The sequence below is a fragment of the Numenius arquata genome, chromosome 20, assembly GCF_964106895.1.
Source record: "Numenius arquata chromosome 20, bNumArq3.hap1.1, whole genome shotgun sequence".
Classification (NCBI taxonomy): domain Eukaryota; kingdom Metazoa; phylum Chordata; class Aves; order Charadriiformes; family Scolopacidae; genus Numenius; species Numenius arquata.
In genome coordinates, this window is record NC_133595.1 from 3,358,468 (window position 1) to 3,383,743 (window position 25,276).

The 25,276-nt window shown below is 37.6% G+C and overlaps 1 protein-coding gene across 3 annotated transcripts in view; it reads right to left on the reverse strand.

Annotated features, from left to right (window-relative positions):
* The window catches only part of VPS13D (vacuolar protein sorting 13 homolog D), a 99,508-nt gene that overhangs the window by 47,809 nt on the left and 26,423 nt on the right, over positions 1 to 25,276 (reverse strand). For 2 of the 3 annotated variants that reach the window (XM_074161606.1, XM_074161605.1), the window contains exons 28-54: positions 24,045 to 24,157; positions 23,289 to 23,498; positions 21,055 to 21,320; positions 20,742 to 20,875; positions 19,674 to 19,829; positions 18,859 to 19,078; positions 17,943 to 18,017; positions 17,028 to 17,234; positions 16,468 to 16,557; positions 15,332 to 15,472; positions 14,000 to 14,122; positions 13,236 to 13,310; positions 10,718 to 10,823; positions 10,239 to 10,391; positions 9,463 to 9,598; positions 8,601 to 8,648; positions 7,691 to 7,841; positions 6,846 to 7,056; positions 5,437 to 5,684; positions 4,580 to 4,771; positions 3,929 to 4,055; positions 2,814 to 2,956; positions 2,423 to 2,553; positions 2,000 to 2,175; positions 1,783 to 1,906; positions 1,144 to 1,379; positions 278 to 386 (exon numbers count right to left, since the gene is read on the reverse strand). In XM_074161606.1, the coding sequence (XP_074017707.1) occupies positions 278 to 386; positions 1,144 to 1,379; positions 1,783 to 1,906; positions 2,000 to 2,175; positions 2,423 to 2,553; positions 2,814 to 2,956; positions 3,929 to 4,055; positions 4,580 to 4,771; positions 5,437 to 5,684; positions 6,846 to 7,056; positions 7,691 to 7,841; positions 8,601 to 8,648; positions 9,463 to 9,598; positions 10,239 to 10,391; positions 10,718 to 10,823; positions 13,236 to 13,310; positions 14,000 to 14,122; positions 15,332 to 15,472; positions 16,468 to 16,557; positions 17,028 to 17,234; positions 17,943 to 18,017; positions 18,859 to 19,078; positions 19,674 to 19,829; positions 20,742 to 20,875; positions 21,055 to 21,320; positions 23,289 to 23,498; positions 24,045 to 24,157 (4,101 nt within the window). The remainder of the gene's footprint in view (positions 1 to 277; positions 387 to 1,143; positions 1,380 to 1,782; positions 1,907 to 1,999; positions 2,176 to 2,422; positions 2,554 to 2,813; positions 2,957 to 3,928; positions 4,056 to 4,579; positions 4,772 to 5,436; positions 5,685 to 6,845; positions 7,057 to 7,690; positions 7,842 to 8,600; positions 8,649 to 9,462; positions 9,599 to 10,238; positions 10,392 to 10,717; positions 10,824 to 13,235; positions 13,311 to 13,999; positions 14,123 to 15,331; positions 15,473 to 16,467; positions 16,558 to 17,027; positions 17,235 to 17,942; positions 18,018 to 18,858; positions 19,079 to 19,673; positions 19,830 to 20,741; positions 20,876 to 21,054; positions 21,321 to 23,288; positions 23,499 to 24,044; positions 24,158 to 25,276) is intronic. The other variant, XM_074161607.1, reaches the window with a different exon arrangement.

Here is a 25,276-nt window from a genome sequence, read left to right on the forward strand (position 1 = left end):
TACAAATGCAGCACTTGGTTGTCTTAGAAGCGTTTACAAGCTTTTGTACTACTTTTATCCCAATTCCCTTTCCTGTCACTCCCATAGAAGTCTTACATGGAAGCAGCACCAGAATTCAAGCAACCTGAATTGCAACAACCTGTCGCTTTCAACGGAGTCTGTCTCCACCCTTTTAAAGTTACCATGAAACTGGTTTTATTTTTTCCTTCTCCCAGCATGAGATTTTACTTCAGCACAAAGCAACAGCATTTTAATAAAACCAAATGTGTCTTGGTACCTTCTTTTTAAGTATAACTCGCTGAGTCTTTGGAGAAACATCAAGGACAAGCTCTGCATATGCTGCATCCTTATTTGAAGCAACTGGTCTTGCACTTGGCTCCTGTAAACTGCAACACCGAGGAAACATCATCATGTTTATTCAGAGTAGCTGCTTTTTCTGTAAGCCAAATTAGATCTGTACCAAAATCCAGTCGAGGAAACTTATGCTTCCAATATTTCCAACCAGACAAAAATACACGTTGGATTTATTCCCCTATTGTTAGTTTTGGAATTACCAGGTTAAGGTGGCAATTTGAGTGCATTCTTAAAAGGGGCTTTGACTTCTCACTGGGACTAGGAACCTCACAGGCAAAGCAGATCAATTCCAAAGAAAATTTTCCATCTTATATTGAGGAAAGTAACAAAGCATGTACCAATCTCCCAGAGCTGATTTCAATAGCATATAAACCAGTGCAAGTCTAAAATTCACAGGCATGTCCTAAATAGGTGTGTCCTGTCATCAAGTTTTCTTAATCCACCAAATGAAATTAAGCCCCGAGTTCTTAAACATCCCAGATCTTCTAAGATCAGGCAGTGGGGTCACAGCAGATGTTATATGCTATATCTTTCTCACTACGTGACAAAATAAACAACGGCACACTGCACGTATACAGCTAAGTGACCATGACCAAACACGGTAAGACACACAGCTTTTACTGACTGTCAGACTCAGCTTCTGAATTCTGGCGTTTCCTCTGCTAGTACAATGGTGACAGAAGCTTAGCTGCATTTGAAAAAGCTTTAGCCATTAAAAGAATATTAACATAAAGCCTAAAGGACAGCATGAACATTCAAAATATTTTCATCTAATATAAAAAGAGTTACCCTGAGAAAGTGTATGTAGCGGCAATATAAATAAAGTTTTCATAGTAAAGCTGCTTGCTGTCTTGGAAGTCGTTCATGCTACAGACGATTTCGGAGGAGCCTGCCCCTTTGACTGTCAGCATTATAAAAGGCGGCAGAACAGGTTCATCCCACGCATAATCCAGAGAGGTCATGGGCTTCACTTCGGTGTACAGTCTTGGCTCGACAACGCCATGCTGATTAAAAACCACTGGGACCTGTAACAGTCATGAGAGAGGATTTAGTTTCACACAGAAGTTGTTAATCAGACAGATTTTTTCCCATCAGTTGTTCATTTTTCAGGACTTGATCACTGAAACACGTTCAGCTCACTTCTCGTCCCCCACAGTGGCTTCATATGCATTTTCTTCCATTCCAGACTCAGCTAAGATGCCACAATGTTAGTGTTATTATTTGAACAAGATGAAGTAGTTCAGTACTGCCAATTTCTACTAGAACTTCACAAAATTACAATTATTATATACAAACATGTCCTGCTACACATACTTCCATTTTATTTCATTACACAAGAGAATCAGCTCCCTCTTCTAACAAATATAAAAGAAATCCTACTTTTCTTTTTTTCACTAAAAAATAAAAAGTGATGTTTTGCTCTTTTACCTTGGAAAAGTTGTCTATGCGGAAAGGTGGCGGTAACTGGTCTGTGTCACTGAAGGCAATGCGGTATGTGGCTCCCTGAAGAGTAATTTCTACTCTTAAGAAGTAACATCTTCCCAGGGTATCCCTGAATAAGAACAAGTGAGTGCAAGAGAGGTTTCTCATCTGCATTACCCACAACGTTAAACAGTTGTTACAGAAGATTATATATAATAACTACCTCATATTAATATGGAACGAGTTATTTTTGTTGACCTCAAAGCCCCCAGACCAAATGCAGTTCGGGACATCCATGAGTCTCACACATAACAGTTGATCATAATCATTCCGTGGCCAGTGGAACACGACGCTGGAACCAGGAAGTGTGGAGATGTAGCCATCGGGGTTGGACGTTCCCTAGGAATAGAAAATGGTAAATACATATCCTATAGGTATTAGGAAATACAGTATTTATCTATATACCGCTCAAATACAAACACTGCAATTATTCTGTTAGGTGGATGCTGGTATTAGATTAATCAGAAAGATCTCATAACCAGTCAACAATACTTTCAAGTATAATTTTTATATTCTTTTTGGTTAGAAGATGCTGTAACCAACTACAGGTATTGTAGTAACAAGTAACAAAAAGGAATCATCTTACCCGGCCTCTGGCAAATTCCCGCTGAACAAAGGCAAGCTTGTAGGTTGATTTATTATCTAACAGGTACCGGGGCGCAAACGTTACCATGCACGTATCAATGTAACGGCCTCTGCCTTTCTTAACATCAATACCTAGCAATAAAAACAAGTTAAAAACAAAGCTATTATTTACAAAAGAAAACAAAAGATATCTGCCACAACATATTTCACATAACAAAAGTTCTTTTTCTTGGGTTCCTGAGACGTGCAGTTTCTGCCATAGCACTGCATAATATTTGAAACGTTATTTTAAACAGTAAATACAATTTTATGCCATCTGTCACCCTCTGTTTCTCAAGCACAGTTTACAGACCATTCTACAGTATTTCTCAAATGTTCCTATCGACACATACCAATGTTATAAATGAGGCCTGGCCGGTTTCCGTGCTGGATCACTTTAAGGGCTCTGACACCACTTCCACCATCCAGGGAGAAACCCTGGCACCAGCCCGGCATTCCTTCAGGATGGATTCCTTTTCCAACCCGCATCGTACATCTACAGGTATAAAGAAAACACAAAGATTTACTCATTTAAGTGAAGGCTCAGATATCAATACGGTGCTGATGGCCAAACACATACCCGGATACAAAAAACCAAACACCTGCGTTTCAATATAAAAGCATTAGAAGCCACGATAAATCTCTTCTTGAGTCATTCCTTCTGCATTTAGGCCGTAAGGGCTTTTAACATATTGGTCAAGATTCATTCACCGTTAGCATAATGGTCAAGATTCAGTGACCAGTTCTTGTAAAGGGCTTGGTAAGTTTCAGACTGATTAACCACAAGAACATTTGTGTGTCTTTTTTCTTTGAAAGAAAAGTTTTAAAAAAACTTGGAATATATTTTTGCGATAAATGTAACTGTTGTTCATTTGAGCAAAAAGCCCAGAATGTTTCAGATAAATTATTTTAAATCATGTTCTTATTTCTAATTTTCATGGAAAAAGCACATTCTCTACTTGATGCCAGTTAAAGTAGCTGAAAAATTTCTTTCCCAAAATCCTGGCATTTCCTTTTACATCAGAATCACAATAGCTCTGCCGCATGAGGACTTCTTGCTCAGTGACTGCTGCTACTTCTCTATTAACATTCAGAATTTAGGATTAGAGGCTTGGAGTGCGGGTTTTTTTTAGTGGTAACAAAGTCATTTATATAACTGGGCAAGTCTCTTCAAAAAGGTTTTTGACATTCTTACCAAAGATGCACGAGTTCAAAACATGCAAAGTCAAACCAAAGCAGCCTGTAGACACAAAGGATTAGCCAACCAAGGAGTCTTCAGAAGGAAATGTCTAAAGATCCAATATGCTTATTTTAGTATTTAGAAACTTAATAACTTAACAGGTCATCTTAATAGGGAAAGGCTTTTCCTAGATGATATTCATACTAATATATCACCACCAATCCTCTGTGAATTACTTTCATACTTTATAAGTCTCTTCCTGGCTGCTCTTCCTGTGGTATTACTTACAGGTTTGGCTGTTCTTTATCAGCGTAACAGAACAGAAGTGGGCTGAGGCTTCTAGCAAGCTCGTGCTCTTCAAACTGACCCGCAGCATCTGTTTTTGCATTATCTTGTCTGAAGATAAGTGGTAATCCTTTAAACACAAAAAACGGTGTGTCAAACTGCACTTCACCTTTGCACAAATTAAAATTAGAACGGTAAAAAACTAATTCAATTTAAGGAACAACCTAAAATATTTCAGTTGTAATATTAGCCATTAGTCTGCTTCAAGTAGAAAACAAGTTCTTGTAGCTCTGCAAGTGCCCATGGATGTTAATGTAGAATATCTGCAATTTAGCCCTGTTGCTTTCTCAAGGCATTTCAGTTTTTAAAAACCACAATTTTAACAGTGATCTAATCTATGTTGATTTATTTAGAGGTACAATAGCTCATGTTTGAAACGCAGCAACTAAAATGTCTACGTTATCTGCTGTAACGTTCATCACGCGATACCTGCTGGCACTGTAAAAAAATATTTAAAAAAAATCCTGCAACTTTAATTCCTCTTAAGTAGTGTTTAAAAGCTCTATTTGGCCAGACAGTGAATCAAAACACTGCATGAAATCTTTATTTCCCAGTTCACGATTACGGCTATGAAGGAAAATACTGTAAACTTACCTGTTTTGTTGATTAACCAATATGGTGCTAAAATTAGTATTTTTAGAGAACCTTCAGCACGACATATAATCCTTATGGTCAGATTTAGCAGTCGTTTGTTGACATCATACAACCGCATCCGCACCATATAGTTTTGTGTCCCAGGAGGAATCAACAGCTCTTTGCAGATCGGGAAGTTTTCTAGCACTATCCCTAAGAAAACAAAAGAAAATGAAATAAACCCAAATGTCACCCACACAAAAACACTGGTTTCTGATAAGCACACAGGTTGGGCTTTCATGTGGCTTGATTTTGCTGAACATTTCATATAGCTTACCCACATAAATTTTTTAATCTGTCCAGTGCAGTAACCTGTGACCTCATAAAGAAATGCCTCAGTTTAAGTCACACGCAGCAAAAAATGTTCTGTAAAAAACCCTGCTTAGGGCTATTACTGCTTTAGGCATCCAAAGTCCAGCCAGGGTTGAATAATTCCATACATACTTTCGACATCAACTTAGTCTGTCAGAAAGAAAACAGCAAAACCACCCAAAACAGTGGGAACTTATATGATTTATTCCCTTTATCACTCTTCTCTCCAGTTTCTACTGTTTCCGCTCTCAGGAAAATGAGAAAAGAGCCAAATAAGGAACAGCCCAAGAGAGCTGACAGATTTGGGGGAGTGATGGCAATATTAGTGTTTATTTAGATGTGTGCACTTGGTTAATAACTACAAGAAGCCCCGTGACCCAATGAAATAACCATATAAATGTTATTAATTTTTCCATTCATGAGCCATAGTTCCTTGCGCAAGAAACAGTTCTATTGAGGTACTTCTCTAGCAGTTTCAGAAAGTGGTATTTGAGAAAGAGCCTTACCCAGCTCAATGTTCTGAGACGTATCAGCTGTGTGCAACGCTGCCTCTTTGCCAGGTTTTAATGTCCCGCTAATTGGCATACCTTTAACATAGAACTCGAGTTCACAAGGCAGCAAGTTACAGATTACCACCGTTGGCAAGAGATAAATCGTATGCCCAGGCTGCCTGAAAATCTGTTTAGCACTGTCAGAGAATATGCTGGAAGGCATGTAATCCGGGTAATTTTCTTTCTTTATAGCCACACAAAACCTGTGAAGGCAGATGTATATGAGAAGAAGTCAATGAACTTGATGGAATAATTCAACCCTGTCTTTATCGCACTAAATCCCGCAACTTGCTGTAACTTCAGGACTGATAAACAGCATTTGGAATTGTTCTCCAAATAATCACTTCAGAGTTTGATTTTACAGTATTTTGTAGGTATGACTAACATTAAGACAACAGGAGTTTCCTGACTTTAATCAAAGAATTAATTTAGTCACTCAAAAAAACCCGTCTGTTCAGAGAACTAACAGAAAATTGCTTTTACAGATTAGCAACTTTAAAACCAACTTCCATAAACTTGCAGAAACATGTTATCGACTATTACTAAAAAGAGATTTTAACTATTAAAATAAACTATAGTTATGTTTTTATAACATAAATGCTGAATGCTTCCTTCTTCCCAGTAGATATATCCTTCCTTTGGCCACCTGACACTTCAGTTTTTCATTAGTTAAGGCAAAAAATTGAGTAAGTAAAACTTCATTTTTAATAATTTGTTTATTTTCCTCCCTGTGATACGTCCAAAACCAGCATATTAAGAAATGAACTATGGAACTGACACACAGCTGGAAATATATAGTATGAAAAGGTCATTTCCTGAAAGAACTTCCATAATCTCTATTCTAGCATTTCCTAAATTGCGAGCATCCCTAAATCCACCGTATCAGTTAACTACAAAATTCCATTAAGTCCTCACTAAACAGCAACATTTTGGGGCTTAGAACAGAGAACAGGACAACCAGGACAAAGAATGACTATTTGCAAACACACTACAGCAAACCGCTCATTATTCTCAGTGATACAGACTAGATAATTTAAGTCCACGTTCTATTTTCTAACCTTTTCTTTTTTACAATAAATATTAATAGTGTGCTTAGTCTCAGTTGCTTACTCTCTATTAACAGTGTGCTTATTCTCAGACATTTGCTAATAGGTACTGCCAAAGGGGCTTCAAGGAGCCCTGCAGAAACACAGCAGTTACACTTCAACACTTTCTCATTATCCAAGAGACCAAACAAAACATCCCATTGAACTGCAGAAGCTTTTATTTCTAAGTATTTTCTTTCCTGTTACTTGCTTTCACAGTATTTCATTTATCAGAAGAAGATAACACAGCTTACAGAAAAATAATTAGGTCTTAATTACCTGAAAAATCGGCTATTTTCAGACTCCATCGAATGACACTCTCGCTTGCTACTGCAGACTTCTGCTGTCTTCTGAACACTCGTCCAATGAATTGGAGCTTTACAGAAAAAGACCCCCATTCCTTTTGGCCTGGCTTGCAAACGCCAAGATGTCAGGTGTAATGGAATAGCAAAGGAATCCCCTGGCATAACTGCTGGAAGAACTACAGGTTCTGCAACCAGAGAAGAAAATACACCTATCAAAACAGGCCTCTTGACTGAAACGCATACAATTTTCAAATAGAAAGTCTCAAATTTTTAAAGCAACATGTTTTGTTGCAATGCAACATAAAACACAAGCTATTTTATCTATGTTTCAAACACCAACCCGTTGTTTTAAGCCCTATTAACCATCCGGCAGCAGACAAATGTAGCTGTGTAAATCTGAAACTGGAAACAGACTAAAAACTTCCTGGAATTCAAATTCTTTTTCTTTTGACACTTTAGTGAAAATGCTTATTTCAACAAAACCTCTATGATTCTATGATTTTGGGTACATTATCAGTGTATCACTACATTTCTAGACTGTACCTTTGCACACGATTCTAGACTGCTGCTAAAAGATACAACATGCTACAAACAGGAAAAAAATGCTTTACAGAGCTTCAGCTTTCCCCATTGACCTGAACAATAAGCACAAACTCTGCTGGGTTCTCCAGCTTCCCTTGCTGATCATTTTCTTCCCCACATCACCCATTTCCCTCCAGGGAGGTCTCCTTGACTGTCAACTGTCACAGTCCGTGGTGAATCTCCTTGGGGAGGAAGCTAACGATTCCCCGCAGCACGGAAGGAACACACAGCACTTACTGTCAGGAGCAGAAGGACTATCCAGTCTCAGTTCCATCGGTGTCTCCAGCCTGTTCTTCACAATCAAGGCTGAGCGCACCGTTATCACCTTCCGAGCGCTGCCTTCCATGGTAACTTCAAATACCACACGAACTGGAGGCAATGAAGAAAACTGGAAGATATTTAAAAGCATTAAAAAGCTCAGGTAATGATTACCTCTAGAAGAGGGACACCTCAATTTTGAAGCAGTAACCACTGCAGTAAAAACTTGCCAACTGAGTCCAACCACATGCAACACCTAAGGTATAGAGAGTTTCATAATAATGATTTATAATTCTATACCTTCTCCTCAAAACACAATAAAATTAACTATAAAAAAGCAATTCTAAATATTACTAACTCCATTATCTTTCTCAAAATGACACAAGTTCAAATAAGAGCAATACAAATCCTAAAAGAACACTTACACGCTGTCTCACTATCACATTACTGTAACATTCACGGAGTTTGAATTACAAGTCTCATATCATTAGTCACTCACTACTTCTAGCTGTCAAAACTAAAAAAAAAAAAAAAAATAAGGTGGAGCTTCCTTAAAATATTCATATTTTCTTCACTCTTAGCTGCCCTTCTACAGTGGTGTTTTATCTCCTACATTACACAAAATCATTGCCACTTCGATCCTGAAAACCACATTCTATATGGGCTCACATGCTGGAATTTAAGACCCATTCTTCAACCAACCATTTACACTGGTGAGGAACGGAAAGTCATGTTAAGCATTTGCTCTGATTTGAAAGTTTGTTTTGTTTTCTTGACTTTTGTGTCCTTTCTATTGAAAAGGTTCTAGAAGGATGGAAAAGCCTGTTCTCTTGTAAAATTATGCTAGTCCTATTTAAGCAGCTCTCAAAAAATGAAAATATATACTCACATAGACTTGTGGATGTATTATATTTGTTCTACTTATTGGGCTTCCAAGCTGGGAGAAAAGTAAACAAGAAAGTTAAAGTTGTTCAACTTTCAAGATATTACTCTGAGTTGCAATACAGAACATTACTATGGAAGAATAAACTAAATACTTTCATCCCTTTGTGTTTCTGATCTTCAACAGAGCTTGGAAAACACATGAGAACTGTATTAACAAAACCTGTTTTTAATACTGCTTTAAAAAGAAATGAAGCTGAAGGAAGAAGATCAAAAAGATCTCAACTTCCACCGTCTCCAGTGCTTGATAATTTTCAGTAGCCAGCCTCAAAAATTAACTAGTTTTGAAACGCACAAGATCCTTTTTACCATTGAGCCCCAACCCCCAAGTGCCAGGCCTGCTGATTACTACAATTGCATTTTTCCTTCATGACAAGTATATTTTGTCTGAGCAGCCACATATTTCAACAATCTCTAGGCTTACAGGAAATTGCCAGTGTTGTTTACTTTAAGTAAATTAAACACATGAAAAGCATTTCTGTAATAGAAGAAATAAAAATAGCTGCTGAAATGCTGTGCTGATTTAAAGCTCGATCTCCACGAGTCCATGACACTGTCACTAATGTATCAGTTCTGTCGCTGGAAGCTCTGGCTCCTAAGCAGAGACGAACTGCTCATTACCAGGTTTGTGGTTTTGTTATGCACAAAACTGCCAGTTCAGAACCCAGCATCTCCCAAGTCTCCCAATCCAAGCTAACTGGAAAGAGGACAACCTCATGCAGCAGCTGCTTTAAGATCAAAAACGTGGAGACATCATTACTCTCAAATTATGTATTCTATTAAAACTAACCCTCAAAATCAGAACTTACAGTAGAAGAGGACGAGTTCTTATCCGGCGCAGCATAACGGAAAAATGTTCCAACTTTGTCTACAGACACTGGACTGACTTCTTCCCAGCCATTCACCCTCACTTGCAACTGATGAATCCTTAGATCGTGCGTGTTCCTACCAGGTTAGGTCAAGTAAAATTACTATTAAGCATTATTATACAGTGCAACCACCAAAACACTTCAAACCAAGAACATCCTCTGCATTCTGGATAAAGAATCTCACTGAAGTGTTTAAAAAAAGTCAGGTCTCAAGAGTTTTTCCATTTCATGGATAAAGATAGACCTGGTTTTTTATCTGTTTGATTGTTCCACCTTCCCTAATGAACATACAGAAGTACAAATATGTCATCTAAGTAAAAAGAAAAACATGCTACATATTTGTTAATAAAGTCTTCTAGTTCTTAACACTGATAATACTTATGCTGAACAACCAATGCCCACCCCAAAGTCCTTTAGAATAAAGAACTAGAAGAAGTGATTTGTAATTGAGGCCCCTAAGTCTTTCCAAAGCTTACAAGGATCCAACTCACATCTAGGAACAGCTATCACTAATAGCAACATATACTGCTTACTAAATAATTTCTGATAATTTCACTCTATACCTGAGTTGAAAATGTTTAAAACCAAAGCATTAAGATAGGAGACTTAAAAAAATCTCCACTTTTTATTTAACATCTGCTAGTGCCCTCACAACTATGACCCTGTGTGTTAGATACGAGTGTGTCAAAACCCGTCTCACAGCCTGATCCCTTCACCTGTGTCTGAGTTTCCCTCTGGCTTCAAATTCAAATGGAATCTCTTCCCCAGTGATCACTTCTTGCCATTCACTGACATTATGGGCATCATCCAGCAACGTCCCGTTTTCCTCAGGAACCACACCTGGACTCCCACTGTGAGACAGCGCAGCCCTGTGAGGAGAATCACATCCTTTTACAAACTGACAAAGCGACTAATTCAAGTAACGAGCGCTCTTTAGTTTGCCTCAGTCCATAGAAGTCCTGCAGTAAACAAATATACATCATGAATGAGTCTGACCAGCTTTCAAATTCTCTTGGGCCTCTATCTTTTAGTAATAACTATCTCACTGTCAAATAAAAAGCTCTTGACTAAGAAAGGCTGGGAGTTGCCTACATTTCTCTGCAAGAAAACAAAAGCCCTGAAAACAACTGGGTTTGGCTGAATGTTAGAGAAGCCAGAGAAATATTGTCAAAGGGATCCCACAACAGGTTCTTACCGGGTGGGTGTTGTAGTGAGGGTAGCAAACCACAGAGTGCATCCAGTATGGTTTCTTAGAGCAAAGGGGACAAACGGCTGCCTACGTTTTGGGGTCTTCATTTCAACTATAAAAAAAGAATAAAGATTTGTCTAAATGCTTGTGAGAAAAGCACTCACTCATCAGATGCTAACATAGGATCAGACACAACAGCTGGAGAACCACAACCTCCAGTAACTAAAGAAAATCAGACCAAAGAAAAACAGATTACTAAAACATTTAAAAAATTAGTAACTATTACAGAAATGATACAAAGTCTTCATCTACATCATCCTCTCCAGGAACTGAGCTTAATCTACATGTTCTTTTGTTTCTTCATATCAAGTCTTATAAAATACTAGGCCTCCAGTTTTAACTAACATGTAGAAAACCCAACTAAAAAGCCAATCATAATCTGTAACTTTTCACGTATATCCAAATGCTCATGAAGTATTAAACATATATTCACTTATAACTAAGATTTATGCTCTATTTAATGTGACGAATACAGGATTATCCAGTAACCCCTTTAAAGGGGACTTTTTTCCTCAAAGACTGAACAAGCGGAAATATTTTCCTATACGGGCTAAAGCCTACTGAAACAAAGTATGAAAAAGAATTTGAATGTAACCAAAGGTAATCTGGTTTTGTGAAAATACTGGGACAGCAAAACCCCAGAAGAAGAAACTTCATCTCCCACGTTTGACTTTTCTCAAGCCTGCAGTACGACCAAGCACACAAGTGTTACTCTCATTTTCCATACTGCAGGACATTGTATCTGTGAAAATACTTACTGTGTTTGGACAGGAAAAGAACCCTGTCAAATTCCAGTAACTTACTTAACAAGGAAGATAAATGGCTGCTCCCTAAATACATACATCTTTTTGCACGAGAGAAGGAGAAAGAAGGTGCACACAATAAACCAGCTGCTTAAAGAAAAGGTAACACAGAAATTAAATCTATTCCATAGCATTTCTCTGCAGTCACTCCAAGGCGGACCGATACCACGTTCAAGTAGTTCATGTTCCGAGTCCCATTCATCCCACCCCAACGAGTCTCTACCTAAGAGTAACTTAAGCACAGGCTGACAGAGGCAGGAAGGGGCAACGCGGGGTGGGCAGGGAAGTTTCTGAGGGAGTTAATGATCACATGCAGTTTTCTTCTAATCAATGACAACTAATTCCCACGTACCTTACATTGTCAGTAGAGACTTAAATCTGGTCTCTCTAAAGCTTACACAGAAAGCTCTTTCCAATTAAATGGCAAGAAGATAAAATTCCTGAAAATTAAAAACTCTGATTTTTGCCAGCCGCAAATAAAATAATTTTTTACTGTTGAACTTGGCTTTATACAACTTTTTGGCTAGTCCAGGTTCTGCAAAATAACAGACCAGAAGCCAAATGAAGGTTTAGTCTGGCACTTAATCTATTGCCAATTTATTTTTTGAGACTTTTAAAGAAGAATTTTTGGGACTATGGCCAGCTTTTCAAAAGAAAACATGTAAAAGTTGCATTTTGAGACTACTGCCTGAAAATACAGACTACCATTACGAGGAGGTTTTTTTCACAATTCATTTAATAATTTAGTTGCAACACCCACGAACAGCCAAGCAATAAATACTGAGAGCTTTTATTGTTTTATTCAATATTTTTTCACCAAAACCCCCACCTTCCATAACAATACCTGAATAAAATAAATCCTTTCATCATTTTCCATTTCTGGGTTTTTTTTTTTTAAACATCTATGACCTGTCTGCAACCACTCAGTGAAAACGTTTCTAAGGGACAGTCCGAAGGGGCCACAGACGCAGTTTCACAGAAGCTTTCTGTCCTCCCATTCAGCAACTTCTCTACAGGGGCAACATATTTATCAAGTGTGCTGTTCTGTCTTCCATAAAGTCACTAATTAAAATATCTTACTTTAAACTGCATGGTTTTGCCCAAAGACTGTACCGTCAAATATTAAACAAACAAATTTACAAGATATTTATTAGGAATGCCTTACTTCCTAAGGCTTATTAAAAAGAGATTGTTCCTCTGAAGGCATCTTAGTTTCAAGTAGCTAAATACGTGCCAAATGAGGCATAAGTATGTGCATTGAACGTACCGGTGGATATTTTCAGAATACAAAATAAAGTCTTGTGATTTTATTATGCTATTTTTAATCACACCCTACTGTCTCTAGAAAAGGAACACTGACCAGTCAACAATTCATATAACCTCCCTCAAAAAGACAGTCTTCCTGCACAGCATCAGTTCTACTTAGCCCTTCTTTCCTGAAGGGCCCAGAGAGGAACAGGAGAGAAAGATAGGATGAAATATTTAGTTAAGCAGCTTAAAAGCAAAGTAACTGTTATGTTGTTTGGCTTGGGGTTTTTTGTTTGTTTTTTTAAATATAGATGCCAATCTACCAGTAAGTCACACATACAACACAGTATTTCATATACAAAAGCCTTCCAAAGAAGCAAAACCCCTCGTTGTCTCTCTGTGCTATACAGTACCTCTAGCATAGATCTGATGCTCTAGGTTAGTCAAACTGGCTGTGCTCCTAGTTCTAAGGTAGACAAGAGGAAGGCCTGGCGGACAGGAAAGACAAAGTTAGCAGGTAAGAAAAGCCACACAAACACAGGTAGACTCTTCCCCATCATGCACCGGGAACGATACGAACAGTTGGCATCATGCAATCGGTGCATCATGCAATCTTCCCATTTGCTTACTCTAAATTGGCATTGGAATTGCTAAAATTTCGGCCAGAAATAACTGGGAGAAAAGAAGCTGAAAAGACCTGCCACATATCAAGAGCTATTACTTAGCGAATTATTTCATGAAAATAACATGAAACTAATAATGTAACATAATTTTTTATATTATTATACTTATTATACTGATAATATAACATGGACTGAGTTTTTTCCAGAAACTCAGTCATTTAGGTCTTCCCAAAGGTCACCTCTGAACCGCACAAACTCTGAACTCAACACTCTTATCTTAGGCAGGACAGTCACTCATTAACTGAGAAAGTGTGACAAAAAAGGGAAGCGGGACTAGCAGTGCAAAGTTCTCACTCGAAGCTAAGTAGCCAGAAAGGTTTTTGTTTTTAAAGAGTTGAATACAATTGAATGGAAGAAAGCATTTTTGTTGTTTGCCAAATATCTCTAACAATTCATTGTACGCTGTGAAGACCAAATATGTTTGCAATACATTGGACAGATGACTGTGTATGTCAGGACTGTTTCAAATAAAGTGTTATTAATGAGTATCATACTCTGCCCAAAACACGGTGGATCCACCGAAGACCCCATCCAGTCTTCTGAACTGATCACATTCACTTCTCTGTCCTGTTTACAGTAATCTTCCATCCAGGCCTGTTTGGTGCACGTGTATTGTTCTGGGGGAATAGAAGCATAGATAGTAAATGTCTGCAAGCTGGCAGTAAACAAAGTAATCGAAAAGTATGTTAAATTTATAACACTAGAGTTACTCTAATGGCCAAAGTTTTACTTCACTGCTGTTTCTCTGCGCCGCTTATGTAAGTTAAGACAGACAACAGCTCATGAAATCACAGCAGTTCAAAACCAAAGGTTTTTATATTTTTAAAATTATTTTTTTTAAAACTTTCAGTGAATTCCACGTTCTTAAGATACTCCTGTGGCAATGCAAGAGCTCTCTCTGATGAGGCAATCAACCTCAAATAGTTTCGTGTTAGGAGTTTCTAATATTGTTTTTGTTTTTTTTTTAAGAGGTACATGCTCACTGCTGCGTAAATGTCAAGACAGCAACGGAGTTCTCTGGCACAGTATTAACCATAAACTACCCTTACTACTTGTTATCACTAGTATGAAAAAGCATAATGGGAACTCTTAGGAATCACTGATTTGCGTCTTTTCCACCCAGCTTGCCTTCCTCTTTCTGCCAACCCCACAGGCCTTGCGGGAGAAAGGAAGGAACATTCGAGGACCAAGGAAGGCTCTTCTGTTATATCTGCAAGCTCAGCCATTTACATGTTTTATTATGACTACCAGATTATTCAGATTTGCATACAGAATAAGGAACAACATTTCTGGGAAACTCACACAATCACAGTCTCACAACACAGAAGCTTACATGAAGTTTGAGTTAATGATGGACAAAATATTTTTATTTCCTGAGGAGGGAACTGACAGCTCAGGTTTTCAGAGACTGCAGAACTGAAATGAGTATCTCCCCACTACACCTGTCAATGTATCGAAAAATGATGAACTTACCAAAATATTTTAAGTACTTTAAGTATGGAAAGCTTCAGATGAAAGCCTGTTTCTGATTAAAAATAAATTTCAAATAACATATGAATTTGATAGAATTCATATGACCAAAGAAAGAATTCCTACTAACCTCTAAAATATGTAGCTCATATCTTTACACTTTCACAATATCAGATAAAATACAGGCTGCCTAAACACACACCTGTGTACAATATCATGTGAAGGAGGGACCGGTGCCAAATCTCCCTCCCTCCCTCTCTGGGACACCAGCAGGACTCAATTAGCAACGTCTGTCACTTGTAGTACAGTGAGAATTAGCCTGTCTAGTGATGCTCTCCGGGAATATTCCTACATACCTATGAAGACAGAGGTAATGTTTATATCCAAACGGTCTTCAGCCTTTACTTCCAGCTTCAGTCGGGAAGGGTGGAGGCGGCTCGAAGCTTGTCGTTGCCAAGAAACTGAGCAAGGCCAAGGCTCAATAAATGGCTCCCAGCCTGAGAACAAACAGAAAACGTCACATGTATCACACATTTGAAGGCCACATTGGAATGCCGTTTACATACCTAAGTATTTAATAATGCAACTTTAATAAGGAGATCCTTTACTTTCAATCTGTGTTCAAGATGAACTCATAAGCCTACACATTTAATTTACCAGCTAATTCTAAGTTGCTCCAGCTCCTCCATTGAACCAGTGTACACTGTACGTAGGGTCTTGCAGAAGTACCTTACTTGTGAGGAAAGCACTAGAAGGCAATTACAGCTTCATAGCGAAGTTAGTTAGAACTAAGTTCTCTGAAATCGTTTTGAAAATTATTTTCACACAATTATACATAAGTTGGCCTACCATTCAGTATCACAAAAGACAAAGGTCTAAAAGCTATTTAAAAAAATCACCTTACTTATTTTTTAAAACAAAAAAACTAACTTGTTATTGACAGATAAATCCTGAGGTGGTTGTCACCATTTTTTAACAGAAAATTTAGTTTCTCAAAGAAAACACACAGATAGATTGTTTCTTTTGTCAGCGTCTGACCTGTACTGAGGTGTAACTTGCTTTTTTATATCTACAATATATATTATGATGGTCGTCTTATGCTGATCCACAGCCTTCAGCCTAATCACCTACCCTCAACGTGCTTTTCCTTCCTGAAATAAGTAACAAACTGAATGCATCAGAACAATTAAATCCTAAAAAAGAGAAGTGAATACAGACACAGCTAGTTACGTTCTTGGATAACCTTTTTATGCAATTACATTTGAAAACTTCAACGTAACTTTTGTATCAGCAATCTCTCTACTTTCCACACCCTTCCACCTAATATGGAGTTGGGCTTTGCTGTCTCAGACCACACGTTCTCACACCATCACGAGTGTCAACCTCTCTCAGTCTCTTAGACGCATTTCATGTGGGGTGAATTTCAGGCTAGTGTAATAGGCAAGGCTGTTTTCCTCAACTTAAATAAACAACAACCCCCCCAGTATTTCACCTGAAAGCTCACGATTGTAATAATCCCCAGAGAGGGTAAAGCGAGCGTAGCCTTCAGGGCTGGCTCTCAAATGTTGGAGAAAATTCAAACCTGAAAAAATAAAAAAAAAAAAAAAGTGAATGTTATACTAATGAAAACCAACTTAGTTTCCTGATTTTGTGAACTGTTAAGTAAACAATGGAAGGTTTTGTCTTGTCTTTTAAATTGAAATGGTACAAAAAGCGTACCATAATACTTCTCAATTAAGATTTTGACAGCCATGCTCTACAGCATGGAGCCTCTCTAGGGTTCTGCTCAGGACTGATTCCATTGATGTAGAAAGGGGAAACCAGAATCCTAACCCTACAAAGCCTGTAATCTTCTTAAAAAAAAGTTAAAACAAAAAAAAATAAAAGCAAACAAACAAAATGAACCCCCAAAACCCCCAAACCCCACACAACAATCACCACCACCAGAACACTGTTAGTTGAAATTACAAAAGTCCTAAGAAACTTGAGCACAGTGCTGAACATACTGAACTAACAGTAATTTTATGCAACTCAGCAAAACAAGACACTCACGTGAAAAGGTTAACTCAGCAAGAGGAACATCACAGTCCATGCAGTCATCAATAAAGCAAATGCATATACTTTCTGCTTTTATTTCCACTCCAGAGACGAACTGAAAAGGCACAATCCCCTGGCTGTCTCGACCTGAAGAGGTCCGGGAAGCTGATTTCAAAGGTTCAGCATTCTTAAATAACCAACTCGCTGCTTTTTTCAGGTCACCTTGATAGATAAAACCAACCAAGCAATCAATCACCATCTACTTTCTCAATGAAATGTACTTATTTAAAAAACATACGGAAGCAAACTAATTCCCTCTCTTCTTACGAAGTGTAGCAAGACACCAACAGTACCTTGAATGTGTCCTATTTAATAACATAAATATGAGAAGATTATAAATACATTGGTATTTTCTAAGAATAAGAAATGCGTTTTGAAGCTTGCAAAACCAGTGGCAACATAATATAAATCTATATTCATATTATGAATGCCTATAAATAAGGTGGGAAACATGACAGTGCTAAAGAATCAGAGTGTTAAAGTTTCACCTTTTCAGGTACTACGTGGAGAAGGAGGTAAAATAAGCGATTCAGAAAGGGAGAGATGGAAACACATGCTCTAAAGAGAATGAGATGAGATAGGAAGAAATAGGTATAACATAAAAGAAATAGGTATAACATAAAAGAAAGAAACCAAACACAACCCAAACCCCCAGACAAAAATACACTCAAATACTCCACACATGATATCCCAGAAGGCAAGAACAATCTTTGGGGGGGTGGGTTCTGTATGCCAACACAAAGCCAAAGTAAAGAAGAGAAGGAAATACTGACTGGGCATCAGCTACCTTACAGTCTGAAAGGTTTTACTTAATTGCAAGTTAGGGAATATGAACAATCTGCAAGGCCAACTAAGAATATGTGAGGTTACCTTGGCAGATCAGAAGACCTTTACGACAGTCTTCCATACTGAATCCCAGCTCCTGGAGGCGAGCCAGCTGTATCTCTGTAATGGAAGAGTTAACCAATCATAAATCCTTGACAGTTATCTACTTGTTTTCATTTCTACATTAAAGAGATATCTCTATGAAAAATGGGAGTTGGTTTGTTTCAGATTCAGCACTGCTTTTACAAAAAAACCCCAAACCCAAATCCCCAACCCATAACGTTTACGTTTTAGAATATATGGGTTATTTTTATTCTCCTACAGGAAGTCAACATACTCCATTAATTTCAGTTTGGACCAAAATTTTTTTTTGTAAACCAACCCTTCCTTCAGAACACAGTTACTTATTCACTTTGAACTCCACCCATGGCTCTCAAACACAGCAGCAGAGAAAAAAAAAAGCCTTTTTCATGAGTGTGTATTTCCTCATTACTGTCAGGCAATGGCTCTGACCACACACAATTTTTAGTTTGTAAAACAGTAATGTCACCCAACCAAAAGGTTGCTAGACATGACAATAAAACTAGTAATTACGATGGTCTCCATTTCATTATCAGTTTAATGAGTTTGAAGAGGTGGGCCCTCTCCCCCTTTAAAAGTTTGCCATCTAACAAGTACTCCATTGTGATGATTTACAATGACAAGTGACGCTAAATAAAACTTACTATAAAACCACCCACCATAATACTACAAGCAGAAAACAACCAATAAAATCTACTTTTTTTTTTTTTTTTTACAGTGTCATCAGTGTAATGCTCTCATCAGATAATTCAAATCAATGAAGGGTTTTACACGATGAAGATATCAATATTTTTTGTGCTAAGCAAGTAGTTTCCCTTCACACTGCAGAAACCTCCTTTGGATATAGAAAATGGCTTTACTCCCAAAGTTAAAAACTTACCAAGAACAGGATCCAACACACGTTTGGATGTATCTCTGTTGTCGTGTGTCAAGGAGGAGGTCTCAGTCACCAGCGCTAAACCGGAAGGATTTGCAGAATTTTCAGCAGTCGATACGGCTGAGTCAGGCAGAGCTGTCTGTTGAGGAATCGACTTTGCAATTGCCAAGAACAGTTGAACATCGTTGTATGACAGTCTGATATCCAGTGCTTGCAACTGAATCTAAATGAAAAAATAAAAAAGAAGATTCACTTACCCTTTTCTACATCTTTTTCATGTGTACTTGGGATATTAACAAAGCTTTTCCCAAAGGAAGACAAAAATTAATACTAAAATCTGACACCCAAGTTGTTTTAAAGCTCCAGCAATAAAATTACCAAACTTATTATTTACTAACAACCAAAAACATTAAAAGCATATATGAGAAAAAAAAAAGTTTTTCTTTGGTACAATGGTAAAAACAAGTCTCTAAATAGACTTCCCCCTCCAATAAACGCTAACAATAAGATACAGAAAAGTAACCTTTTTATTTCAGTTATTAGTAACATTCTAACATGCCTCCATTATCGGCCCACTTTTTCCCCCACTATTAATCTCTATGATATATCCCAGAAATTACTTCTTCATTACCACTAAGAGTATCTTCTGCATGCTTGTTTCTTTGCCTTTTCCACTTCAGGAAAAATTTATCTTATCCTTTTTTTTATGCATTTGAAAGTATTCTATTGAATCTTTGGGCTTAAAAAAAAATATCTGTGCTAGATCATGATCTAGCGTTCTCTGTTGCATACAGTTTTATTCAGGCCTTTAGTATTACCTCTAGAATAGGAGGAAAATCCTCGCTATTGAAAGCATCCAACAGTCCTGAACCTCTTGGGTAGGAAGCATTCCCAACAAGTTCCATCTGAATTTCTACTGGATCAATAATTGACAGTGCGGTCTCCTGCTCATTTCCTAACCGGCATGAAAAAACCTAGAAATTAAAAAATGGTTTTAAAAAAATTAGGAACCAAGAGAACGGGCCTGGCAAGAACCTCAAAGATGGACTCTCTATCACAAAACATGGACTACAGCCAAACTCTTCTCTACAGACAATTCCTATGTAAACTTTAAGACAGCAGACATTTCAAAATCTTTCCAATTTATTCCAGGTCCAGCTATGCTGTAAGTTCAGGAAAAGAGATTCTGATACGCAACAAAATACTGTCTTTACTGCTCCCTTTACCCTTAACTCCACTACTCCTATCACAGATACGGAAAACACTTTATCCTTTGGTTTACAATAACCATTCAGGATTTACCACAGCTTCTTCTTCTGAGCAAGTTCTTTTAAACTTTCCCAATATGTTGTTTACCCCTCAGTTCTGAGCGCTCTTGTTGCTCTCCTCTCAACTGTTCAGAGCTTCCTCAGCTCTGTTTCCCCAAGACTGGCCACAGTGCTCCAGCTGGGGTCCTACTCTGCTGGACAGGATGCAAGGATCACTTTGTGTACTCAAAATTCCTGCTCACAGAAGATCCCCACTTGCATATTCCAATGGTGTGATACTGCTTGTTCATCTCAAGTCAGTTATGGTTACAGCCTCCAGGCCTTTGCTGACCGTGTGGGCTTCTGTCTAGCCAGTCACTCCTCAGCTTTCAACTGATTCGCCAGTTTACGGCTGGAAACTAGATCAGTAACTACCAGTATTTTGAGATTATGTAGTCAAGTGTTTCAACGATCTAAAACCATTCTTAAAACTACTGGAGAAAGAGATCATTTTATGAACTAACAAACTTCAAAAATCACCTGTGGACTACTCCTGTTGTATATATATTTACAGGAAAGTATCCGCACAGGCTCCTCTAGTTCCAGATGTTTTACAAAAGCAAATTTATTTCTTCTTACCTCAATGTCAAACAAACTACCAGAGAAAGGACGATCTAACAGCTTGGGCTTGTACGTGAGAACAGTAGTCCCCTTCAAAATAATGGCGTTGGTATCGAAACAAGACATGTCTTCAACAACCACAAATTCAGTTCCTTAACAAAACAAAATGACAAATAATAAACAGGGCAATTGGAAAGAACGTTAAGGTTGTTTAAGCATTTGTAGCAGGTTTCTTGATTTTCCGTCCTTTAAAGGACCCTTTTTTCCACCAGCACAACATGGCTTTTAATCAGAAAACCTCCTAAAAAGCACCACAGAAGAATGCATTTACCTGTCACATTAACCTTAACTTCCAGTTGCTTTTCTGTAGACACGTGTAGCGATGAACGTTTTGTAACTACTCCACTTTTCACTGCTTTTGGAACTACAGTTGTTTCACTGCTGTACGTGCGTTGCCGGGAAGAAAGGTGATTTTCCCGCTTTTTGGTATCTCCAGGAGTATATAAAAAGTCATGAACAAGTAACAACCAGTCAAATATTAGAAATACACGAAGATTGTTCAGAACAACTGTGAAACTGGAGGAATCCTTAGTAGACCTTTTAAGAAGAGAGAAGCACACGTATGAACTTTGCATCTTGCATATATTTAAAATGATACTTGCTAGATACTGGTAGTTTTCTGCAAGAACCATATGGAACTTTACAGGGATACACTGAGTTTACAGAGTATCTGGCCTTTAAAATACATATATATATTTAAACAGATTGAAATTCATCAAGTTGCTGTACCCACAGAAACCCAACAGATCATAACTGCATGAATTCTAAGCTATAATGATAAAAAAGATCAATTGAAAAACTATGTAACAAGAAATTAAATTATAAAAGCTCCTTTCATTCATTTACATTATCAATATTATTTTGCAAAGTCTCAAATTCTGAACTGCTCTTTTTATTATTCTTTTACATCTGTTCGGTATCAAATCTAACATACTGCGTGTGAAATTTAGACCTGGCTCCATACCCCTTTAAAAGATTAGACATACAATGTGTTTCCTCTCACACCCTGACAGCATTTTGCAGCACAGGAAGCTTCTTTGTCATTCAGAAAAAATGCTCGCCTTCCTGAACTTTTAGCATCACATTTTGAATATCTGGCTACAAGGGATAAAAGTGCTTGGCTTCATGATCCGGAATACCAATTATATTTAGTCATGCTAACTGGAAAATAATCTAAGTGCTTAAATACCATGAAACAATTTTATATCCAACGCATTCTGAACTATAAAGCCTCTGAAGAGCTGTAATTCCTTTGTGAGAAGCAGCCTGCCTGCGCTGCTTCCAATAGTAAAAGCCTTTAACCCTCCCTGGCTCTCCAGGATATTTCCAAAAGGCACGAGCCAGTATAACACTATCACTGAGCTCCGCAAAAGCTTACATCTAGTGCCAAGGATGCTCTCACCAGTAAAAACGTAACACATGCTTATGTGGCTAAGATTTAAAAGCACAACAGTTGGGAAGAAAATTCCTGGAACTATCACTCATAAACCAGACAAGGCTACACTGTGCAAACGACCCTCCAATCTAGCCACATACTGCATCAATAGTTACATGAAAACCACTTTTTTTTTTGTAAATCCCATGGCATTTTTGTTTTACTCACAAATTCTTGGTGTCTTTCCGAACACAAATCTATTAACTACTTAAAACCATCATGCATCATCCAAATTTCCCTCAATTGCCTAAAGGTTGTTGGATTTTTATGAACAAATGTCTTCAAGATTTTCTACTGGACTAAAATAGTCCACAGATTTTTTTCTACGTTACTCCTGCAGCTGCTTGAGAAGGTATCACTTATAAAAGCGTTAGAAAGCTGAGTTTGGTCAGTGAGACTGATCAAAAGTGAAAGCACCATCTCTAGTCACCTCACTGCACTCTTGGTGCGAACCCATAAAGTGACACTTTACCTCAAGCAAATACTGACATTATACTTTATATTCCCATTTTCAATATTCAATTAGAAGAAAACAGATATCCACTGTGATGCCTTTAAGCATTCCAAGAAATTTGGACAAGGAAAAGCAAGCAGGGTAGGACAGAATACAGAAGAGAATGTTTTTTGAAAGAGCTGCCGTTTCTGTATTTATCTGATTCTCTCCGAAAGGCAAGTGTGACACCTACTGGGAAACAGCTTTTGCACAACATATATTAAAACTTCCACAATATGGTTTTATGCAAACATACAAGGCCAGACTTAGCAAGCTTTAAGCACTACTGATTTTAATAGACCAGAACTTCACCCAATACATTACACATTCAAACCTATTTTTTTTATTGCAACAAGGGGAAAAAAAATAAAAATCCAATAACCTTCAGTTAATTAATAACTGCAGATTTTAATCTATCAAGTATCTATCAAGACCACCCCAAAAATATCTTCAGATTTAAATACAATGCCAGCAAGTTTATCCACATTAATAACAGCTGTTCTAAAAACAAGACAATCCTGATCGAGTATGTCATTATCAAAAAACAAACAAACAGATAAATGCCAGAATTACCAACCTGAAGTGCAGCTCAATCTGGATTGCTCCTGGACTACTGGTGTTCTTTGATGGCTGAAAGATGCAGTTGAACACATTTGGGGGGCCTGCAGCAGACTTCTGTCCAGCGTAACGCGTGTCAAACGCCATCATGGAATGAGAGACCAAATTGACAGACTTTGTTCCATTTGAAGAGCTTTCAAAAAGCAACTTGGATTTCTTAAAATCAAACCTAGGAGGATAAAAAGCAAACCAATACATCTAAGAGTCTTGTAGCTCTTTTTTTTCCAGAAGTCACTTCCTTTAAAAGTATGCACGGTATATGGCTTATATCTTGCTTTTACATATTTTCTAAAACAATTGCAATCACATCTCATGTCACTGAGATAGAAAGTATATTTGTACTGTATGTAATAATATTTTCCACTGATATAGAACCTTCGGGATTAAAAAAACCCCACAAAACAACATAACAGAAATCTGTATTTTTAAGAGAACCTCTCAACATTTTCTTAATTTGAATACCATTTGTCTTGGGCAACTCCACTGATTGCCAACTGAACTGTGATTTCAAGGACAGCTTGAAAGACATAGATGTTCTCTTCTGAACAGTGTCATTCCCCTTTCATCTTTCACATCAGCTGATACTCTCGATGTGGGCTCTAAGAAATTCTATTTCATGGTATTATTAAACCATAACCTCATGTATTATGTCAATTCCTGTCCTATAATCTCTCAGTATTTAGCATAAGGTACTCAGTAACAAAAGCAAATTTACCTGGCTAAAGAGCTGTTGCCATCCTTTCCTTTTGGATCCATCAGTTCCAGACTCACATTAACCATGTCAATGAGGAACGACATAGAAGTATAAACTTCTCCGCTCAAAACTGTCTGAAAGCGGAAAACACCAACATTCTTTATAAGAGCATCCGTTTAACTTTCATTCCTGAATTAAATTTTGTTATTTCAGACAAATGCAAACAACTGTAGCGTCCTTCTCCTTCAAAAAGTTTCATTAACCATTGCTGGGGAAAAGTTACATTTCACCTCAGTGTAGCCTTCAACTTGAAAAATGTCTCTTAACCCAATTTCACACTACTGTTCTACAGCTTCTTTGTTCTCAAACATAACGTCACTGTCACCATTCCCCCACCAAAAAACCCCAAAAGCCAACAATTCTTTCAAACTGTTTCAGATACATTCAGACTTGCAGTTTCTAAAACTTTTTTTTTGTTTTAATTTTAGATGAAAAGCCTGACATGAAGAGCATACTTATATTAGGAGAACTTTACCCATTCTTTCCTCTCCTAAAGAGAATCCTAGATGCTTTCTAGCAATTTCCTCCCCTGCTGTGGTCACATGTTTGCTTCTTAAGCAAAGATTACAGTCGTGCAACATAGACAATGCCTAGAAGCCCTGTAAGATCATAAGGAAACATGTTGTTCGACAGCTTCGCTTCCCAGTAATAAGGATAAATATCTATTATTTCCAGATGTTGCCCACACTTCTCCTCAAAGGACAGTATTTGACAACAGCCAAATAGGCGATACTTGAGAACTTGCTCAAGAAAAAAAGGCTCAGCTCTGCTGTAAAGCTTTTAATACTGAAATTCTTCTTTCAGATTTATAGGACAAAAAGAGGGCTTTTAACACAAGGTACACATTCTACAATCTCATATGTCTTTAGGAATGTCATAGACACCATGGAAAAGGAACCATCACCCAGCACGTGATTACAGGATAACCTTCAAGTCCCTTCCAAAAGCTCCATGCAAATGGAAAAACCTTAACCTTTTTAATGTACCAATAATATACTGCAATAGCAGCTCAGCTTAAATACTTCAGGAAAAAAAAAGTACAGTTTTCATGGATTTGTTAACTTTTTTCCCCACTGATATATTTAAGCAGAACTAAAACTAACAAATACACAAGAAATGACGTCTGTTTCTCACATTGTCTCTTCTGAAGATTAGAATCTCAGAAACATGAAGCCATCGGAAAAGCAAAGCAG